The sequence below is a fragment of the Mandrillus leucophaeus genome, unplaced genomic scaffold (genome assembly GCF_000951045.1).
Source record: "Mandrillus leucophaeus isolate KB7577 unplaced genomic scaffold, Mleu.le_1.0 Scaffold366, whole genome shotgun sequence".
Lineage (NCBI taxonomy): Eukaryota > Metazoa > Chordata > Mammalia > Primates > Cercopithecidae > Mandrillus > Mandrillus leucophaeus.
The window spans coordinates 1,430,348-1,438,024 of NW_012103876.1; the positions used below are offsets into that span (position 1 = coordinate 1,430,348).

The window sequence follows — 7,677 nt, forward strand, 5'->3', positions numbered from 1 at the left end:
CCGCGCGCTGCTGCAGAGTGTGCGCCGGCCGCGGTGCTGCTCGCGAGCGGGACCCACGGCCGAGTGATCTGTCCCCATTTTGTACGCCCGAGTTTCCGACCTTCTCAGGCTCCCTTCTTGATCACAGGCCCCTAGAAGGGGTCCCCTCTGCGTGCCACAGGCCTCCGAGGGGATGTGCAGCCTCTAGGGCTGTTGCGTCCCCATCTTTATAGCCCCTCCCATCACAAACACAGAAGAACCCCTTCTACCAAGCTCCCTTATGGCCACGAGCCCACGAACCCGGCCAGCCCTGATGCCCCACTGTTCCCTCACAGCCCTCAGCTCTACTCCCGGTCACACTGGGCGACCACGGGGACCTGCTCAGCACCCCCACCTCCCACCCCCTGAGAGCTGGGGCAGGCTCCTGGGATGTCCAGACTGGTGCGTTGTGGTCTCCGGTGGGGCCAGATCCCCAGAACAGGGAGAGACTGCATGCAAGTCTGAGTGGCAGAAGCTTCAAGTGGGTGAGGATCGGTGTGTGAGACCCCCGAGTGGGCACGGCTCTGACTGTGAGGCCCCGGGCGGCACGTTAGGTAGAACAAGTGTGAGCATCTCCACTCTGGCTGACCCCGTGGCCAGGGCATCTCTTGCATGCTGTTGGTGGTCCTTCCCCAGTTCCTATCTCCCACCCGCCTGGTTCCAGCCCCATGCCCTCTCCCACTGAGTCACAGGTTTGAGATTCCCAGAGAGGCCAAAGACAGCTGCAGGAAGTACCCTGGGGGCTCAGCTGAGAGAGAGAGAGAGTCACAGAAAGACCAGAGGGTCTCAGGAAGGTCTGTAGGTCACAGCTGGGCTCACAGAAGCTCTTGGGCCCTGGCATCCTGGGTGACAGCTGTTCTTAGGTATTGGGGACAGGACAGAGAGCTCATTCTATAACCACGGTTGTCTTTTAAAGGCCACCCTCTCCAGCCCCTTGTCACCCCGTGCTGTGAGCCCCACAAGTCCCCTGTGACCACTCAGTGCCCCATCCCCACCCCTCCAGCCGCAGTTTTTGGCTACAAACTGTCACAGCATACATTGGTAATAAAATGTTTCCCCAACCCCTGTCTGCCATGATTGGCCAAAAGCAGGAGGCAGGGCAGTGTCATATATTTTCATCTCCAGTGAGACAGGTGCAGTTAGGGTGTGGTGGGGCCTCTTCGAGGGGGGGCCAGAAGAGCGGGGGCCTCAGTCACAGGTCTGTGGTGTCCAGGCCAGCGTTGGTGTAGGACGGCCCCTCCAGCTGTCCGCTTGCACCTGCCTGCTGTCTTGACAGGACCACACTCAGGGGCTCTGGATCTGGCTCTGGTGGTGTGTGCGGTGGCCTGTACTCCTGCATGGAGAGGGAGAGGAGGTGTGAAGGGCAAGGTAAGGTGGGGCAAGCGCCCCAGGCCCTAGGGGAGTGCCTGGGCTTCAAGCTCAGGACCAGTGGTTCCTTGGCAGGGGTCCCACCCTGCCCCTCCTGGGGCCTCTGGTCCAGGCTGTGTCCCACAGGTGGCCCTTGCTAATGGTGATGCAGATCAGGTGAGGGGGGTGTGGCCTGGGGGGTCCACTCTGGCCTTTCCCCTGCCCACCAACACTGCGGCACTCTGCTATTCAGCCCAGTTCTGGATAATGCTAGGCCCTGTGTCCTGTGCCGAGGAGCCAGCCCAGTGCAGTTCCTGCCCCCTGCACCCCACGGCAGGCACCGTGTGGGTCAAGGTCCATCCATTACCTCAACTACCCACTGAAAACCTCTGAGGGAGGGAACATGTCCTCTCTTCACAGATGTGGAAACTGAGGCTTAGAGAGCTCTACTGGTGAAGAGGGGGCAGACCACTGGTCTTGCTGGTTCAAAAGCGTGTCCATGGTGTGACACTGCCCTGGTTGAATTTGACGTCTCTTTTTGCTGCCCTCAGAGGGCAGCCCACAGGCTGGTCCCACCTGCAGTTCATCATGGCACACACTCATCTCCCCTGGCCTTCCTCTTCCACCTTCCCATGCAACATGCTGTGTGTGTGCACACACACACACCCTCCTGTGGAACAGCCAGGTCCCCAAGCTCAGCTGCTCTGCTACAGAGACACCCACAGGGCCAGAGCCCCAGCCACCACTGCCCTCCCCAGGGCACTCCAAGGGCTTTTTCCAGACTGGGGCTCTTCAGGTCCCTAGTAAACAGTGGAACATCTGAGGGGCCCCAGAGGGCTAAGTATTCTGCCTGTGTTCCTCAGAGCCCTCAAGACAGACCCTGAGTGGAGAGCTGCAGGCTCAGTGCCACCCACGATAACATGACCTGGTGCCAAAGACCAAAGACCCGGGTTCTGGTCTGCTCCTGTCCTGCATGCTGTCCCACTTTGAGCAAGTCAGCACCCCTCTCTGGATGTCCATTTCCTTGCTGGTTATTTGGGGAGGTTAGAGTGATAATCTCTGCAGCCACTCACACCCGCCGCACAGACGTGTGTGGAGCTCAGACAAGTCAGGGGACCAAGAGATTCCTGGGAAAAGGATCCACCTGCGCCACCCCAGCCATGGGAGATCAGGGGGCAGACAGCTCCCAAGAAGGCCCCGTGCCTCGTGGGCCTGCCCAGAGACCCACAGGACTCACTCACTGACTGCTGCAGGAGAGACGGCGGAGCCTTGGGCAGCTTCGCAGAAATATAGCAACCCCCTGCCCTCCTAGGACAAAATCTGAGCAGTCTTCTGGCTTTGAAGACTTTCAGTGACTTGTCCCCCTCCCTCTCCAGACCCTTCTAGTTCCCTGCCCCTTTCCAGTCCACAGATCCAGCCGCACCTCAGGGGGTCCTTAACTCCACTCCCTTGGGCTTGGAGCAGCGTCAGCCTCTGCCACAGGCCGTGCACTCCAGCAGACAAGACTGTTCCTTTGTCTCAGTTCCCCAGACATGTTCATTAGAGTTTTGGCCACTAACCGTCTCCTAGCATCTACCCAGAGGCCTCCAGCACTGCCTGGCTGCCTGCGTTACCACCCACACAACCGTACCTGGGGCCTCTCCAGAGGCTTCTGTGCCAGATTCCCTGCACCGTGTTATACCTGGGCCCCTGTGCAACATTCTACCATTTTAAAGACCAAGAGAGGCTTTGGTTGACCAAATCTTTCCATGTAAGGAGTCCTCAGGGAAAACAAATTCTGAACCATGAAGTCAGGCTGGGAGCCCCTAGCAGGCAGGGACCCGGCCAAGGCCAGAACCCAGACTGGGGGAAAATGTGGGTGAATCCTGCGCAACACCACACACAGAACCTCAGACTATCACAGCTCCAATGGGCCTTAGAGCGTCTCCTCCAGAGGTGGCTTTCAAAGTGGGAAGGAGAGAGGGCAGTTCCTTCTGCTTCCAGAGAGCCACCCCTCCATGTGCAGGACCCACCCCGCACTTAGCCCGCTGACCTGCTCTTGCGGTGTCCACCCTGCCTGCACCTTAGCACCCCCTGAGCAGCTTTTACAACAGGTCCACGCCCAGGCTCCACGTGGGCCATCAGAATCAGAACTCTTGGTCTTTAAAATACTAGAATGTTGCACCCATGGACCTGGGTGTGACCTGGGCATCAGTATTCTTCGAGAGCTCCTCAGGTGCTTTTACGTAGCAGACCAGTCTATGAACACTTGATCTCATCCAACCAACTCACCTGTTTAACAGATGGCGGTACTGTTGTTTATTTGAACCTGTCTTCTCTCCTTTGCTAGACTATGCTCGTTCACCTCTGGATCTCTTTCCCCACCCCCAGCTGGCTTTCCTGTAACGGCCATAAAGGGCTGGAGGCAGATTGGTAGCGCTTGTTTGTGCCAAGTGGTTCTTATGCCTGCCCTTATTTAATCCTCACAATAGCCCTGCATGGTTGATGTTCCCAACCCCATTTACAGGTGAAAACACTGAGATGCAGAGGCAAGAAGTCAACCTCTCAGGGTCACACAGTGAACCAGTGGAGGAGCAGGAATTGGACCCCATTCCAAAGCCGCAGGGCTTCCTGGGGCCTGGTGCAGAGAAGCAGAACTGCCTATGTCAGTAGCAGGTCCCTTGAACTCTGTCCTGAACCCCTCCACAGGAGAACCCAAGTTGGAATCTCTAGGCACCAATTCATCCCCCATCTTGCCTTGATTTTCTCACTGTTCTTCTCCACATCCACAGAGTTGTCGTCCAGGGAGTTGATGCTGTAAGAGAGGTGATGGAGCGCAGGTGTTGGCAGGCCCAGTCCTCCCTTGCTGTGCCCAAGAACCACCACCTCCATCATCACCATCACCATCACCACCACAACTACCACCATCATCACCACCACCAGTGTCATCACAACTACCATCATCACTACCATCACCACCATCACCTCAACACCATCATCATTGTCATCATCACCATCATCACCACCATCACTACCATCACCATCACCACCACCATCACCACCACCATCACAGTAACTACCACCACTACCATCACTACCACCATCACCGTTGTCATCACCATCACCCACCACCAGTACCATCACCACCATCACCACCACCTCAACACCAACACCATCACCACCACCATCACCACCATCACCATCACTACCATCACCATCACCACCACCACAGTAACTACCACCACTACCATGACCACCACCATCACCATTGCCATCACCATCACCCACCACCACTACCATCACCACCATCACCACCACCTCAACACCAACACCATCATCACCACCATCACCATCATCTCACCGCCATCACCACCACCACAACTATTACCACTACCATGACCACCACCATCACCATTGTCATCACCATCATCACCACCAACACCATCACTGCCACCAACACCATCCTCATCACCATCATCACCACCACCATCATCATCACCATTACCATCACTACCTGTACCACCACCACCACCTAGCCTGGCTGTGAGGGGCACTGCTCACCTGACATAGTCCAAGTCATTGGAGGAAGAGAGGTACTCCAAGCCCAGGTCTTTGTTGGAGAGGTTCAGCATGGGATTGGCTCTGGAGAGAAAGCCTAGTCAAGTGGCCTGGCCCTCAGCCACCCCACCAGGCCTCTTACCTACCCTTTGACCCCTGCTCACCGCTCATTGTTGTACATGTTAGTCCCTGGGATGGCGGGGACTGAGGGCATCACCCCTGCTGCTGTCTTCCTGGCCTCCTTGGCAGCCTTCATAGCTCGAAGCTTCCGGTTGTAGCTGTGGGGAACCGGAAGAGGGGTCACACTGTTGCTGCACACCTATTGTGTCCTCAGTGGAGGCCCTGAGTGTGTTGCTTCACAAGATCCTGGGAGGTGAATGTTAGCTCTATTTTACAGAGAGTAGAAGTAAGAGCCAGAGAAAGCAAGTGATGTGCTGAAGGTCATATGGCCAGTGACAAGGCTTGAAGTCACACCTAGATAAGGTTGCTGACTCTATACATATTGGAAAAAGCAGCAACATCTATTAAATGCATAGTGTGTGCCAGACGTCTTGCTGGGTGTGAGATGCACATTACTTCCTTGAGTGCACTGAGGAATCTAGTGTCGTGCCCATTCACAGATGAGGAAACTGAGGCTCAGGGAGGGGAGGTGACTCCCCCAAGATCTGACACTGGGTCACTGGGGAGTGAATGCATGTATACCTGTGCCTAAACCCCAGCTCTTTCTACCCCCGCCCCCCGATATCTTGGGTAGTGGGAGAGGGTGAAGGTTGTAGACACAGAGGCAATGGGAGTCGCACCTCTTCCGCACACACATGAAGGCCGTGGTCATGATCACAAGGACCAGCAGCAAAGTCACTCCCAATCCTATGATGACGCTGATGAGCTGATTCGACAGGTCTGACTCCTGGCTCTCCTGGGAGCCCTGGAGAAGGACAAGTGTGAGGGAGGCTGTGGGGTCCCAGCAGCCCCACCTGCTGCCCCGCCCTGCCCGCACTCACCAGCACCACCAGCCCCAGCTGCAGCAGCTGCATCAGCGAGTCCTGATCATTCCGGATCATCCTGGCCACAGAACTTCACTTAGGACCGAGGGACTTTGGTACACCCCAGGCTTCCTGCTCACCCTCACACCTGCCCCAAAGGCAGCCCCACTCACACGCTCAGTTCATCAAGGGTCAAGGCCGACCCATTGGGGAAGACAAAGTAGGCATCGAGGTAGGAGTGAGCTCGGGCCCTGGAGGGGGACAGAGTTGAAGAGTCAGCAGCTTGGATCACCCAGCAGGCCCCTCCTGCTACCGCTTATCTCCCTCACCCCCACCCCCAGGCCTCTGGGCACTCACCGAGCTGCAGAATCTATGTCCTGAATGTCCACAATGTATACTGTAGTCCTGGTTGCCCGGGTAAGAGCCCTGCAAAGGAGGCATATGTCACAGAGGGGTCGTAGCCTGGGTCTGTGACCAAGGCTGTGCCAGTGGAATTAAGAATTGTGTGAGCGAGAAAGGGGCACCTCCTCTGGACAGCTCTGTTGGCTGAGTAGGTAGCACCTCTGTGAAAATTACAAAAGGAAATCCCTTCCTCTGGGGCTGGGTTAATAGCTTAGCAAGCAGAGTACCCTTGTGCAGGGCGCAGCCTTCACAACTGTACATGGCAGCCCTGTTCCAAGGCCTTCCTCTGCCCTCGGCTGGGTATGGGCTTCTGGGGACATGCAGGAACGTGGTGCAGGTTAAAGTACAGGGTTAAAGACAGGGACAAGGTCAAACATGGGTCAGGAACAGGATTGAGAGACATCCCATCCAGCTTTTGTCGGGGACCAGGCTCCTACACCCTGTTCTTCCCACCGCTCCCTCCCGGGCCCCCCAGACCTACTCATTAATCGCCTGTCTGTTGGCGCCCACCTCCGCCTTTGGTATGGAGAACTGCAGCCGCGAGCGGTAACTCTGGTCCACGGTGAAGAGCTGAGGGAAGAGGGTGTGCGGGAGATGAGGCATGAGGGACTCTGGGGGCTGGCAGAGGGCATTGGGGGCTGGAAGTGGGACTGGCACTCACATTCAGGGTGGTGTTGGCTTCCAGGGAAAGACCCACGGAAGGTGTGTCCCTGGCCTGGACTGTCACTTGGTAGGTGCCTTGGAGAGTGGAATCAAGGCTGGTCACTGGCCTGTGGAAGGCGGGAGGTGCAGGTCAGTCTTGGAACCCAAGTTGAATCCTCAGGAGACTTGTAACCTCCAGGATGGGGGACTTGCTGCCTGAAAGCTCCTATCAGGCCCCTCCTCACAACCTCCCTCCCGGGGCCACCCGCAGTTACTGAATGCTCCCAGTGAACACGCCGGCCTCGGAGGAGTTGGAGATCCAGAAGATGCCCTGGAAAGGGATGGTGGCCCCGTCCTTAGAGATGAAGTCTACTCGGAGGATGGAGAACAGGATGAGGCCATTGTTCCCTGAATCATCGTCTCTGGCCTGGGAGCAAGAGTTGATAATATCTGGGGGCCCAGCCAGGCCAGGCATCCCTCCACCCCAGCAGGAATCAGAGGCAAGGGTGTGGTGTGGGGGTGTTCTTCTCGGTGTCTCTCTCCCCTCTCTCCACTGTGTCGCGTATGCGCATGTTTTCAAAAAATAGTGTGCCTGCTCTGCAAATCCAGATTTGGACAAGTCCTTGCCCCTGTTCCCCAATTCTAAACAGATCACTGCCCTAAGTCCCTCACATGTTGAAATCCTGCCCTGCTCCCCACACACCCCTGCACTGCCATACTCTCACACACACACTTACACACACACACA

At 56.7% G+C, this 7,677-nt stretch overlaps 2 protein-coding genes across 3 annotated transcripts in view; one reads left to right on the forward strand and one right to left on the reverse strand.

Annotated features, from left to right (window-relative positions):
• GPRIN1 (G protein regulated inducer of neurite outgrowth 1) overlaps nucleotides 1-1,095 on the forward strand; it is a 4,104-nt gene extending 3,009 nt beyond the window's left edge. Inside the window, exons 3-4 of the mRNA XM_011990021.1 lie at nucleotides 315-420; nucleotides 1,022-1,095. Of these exons, the coding sequence (XP_011845411.1) occupies nucleotides 315-420; nucleotides 1,022-1,095 (180 nt within the window). The remainder of the gene's footprint in view (nucleotides 1-314; nucleotides 421-1,021) is intronic.
• CDHR2 (cadherin-related family member 2) overlaps nucleotides 905-7,677 on the reverse strand; it is a 54,718-nt gene continuing 47,945 nt past the window's right edge. For both annotated transcript variants that reach the window (XM_011989999.1, XM_011989998.1), the window contains exons 22-32: nucleotides 7,205-7,356; nucleotides 6,949-7,057; nucleotides 6,769-6,857; nucleotides 6,243-6,311; nucleotides 6,059-6,136; nucleotides 5,904-5,964; nucleotides 5,703-5,827; nucleotides 5,067-5,180; nucleotides 4,906-4,986; nucleotides 4,102-4,159; nucleotides 905-1,351 (exon numbers count right to left, since the gene is read on the reverse strand). In XM_011989999.1, coding sequence (XP_011845389.1) covers nucleotides 1,211-1,351; nucleotides 4,102-4,159; nucleotides 4,906-4,986; nucleotides 5,067-5,180; nucleotides 5,703-5,827; nucleotides 5,904-5,964; nucleotides 6,059-6,136; nucleotides 6,243-6,311; nucleotides 6,769-6,857; nucleotides 6,949-7,057; nucleotides 7,205-7,356 — 1,077 coding nt within the window. In that variant the 3' untranslated portion in view covers nucleotides 905-1,210. The remainder of the gene's footprint in view (nucleotides 1,352-4,101; nucleotides 4,160-4,905; nucleotides 4,987-5,066; nucleotides 5,181-5,702; nucleotides 5,828-5,903; nucleotides 5,965-6,058; nucleotides 6,137-6,242; nucleotides 6,312-6,768; nucleotides 6,858-6,948; nucleotides 7,058-7,204; nucleotides 7,357-7,677) is intronic.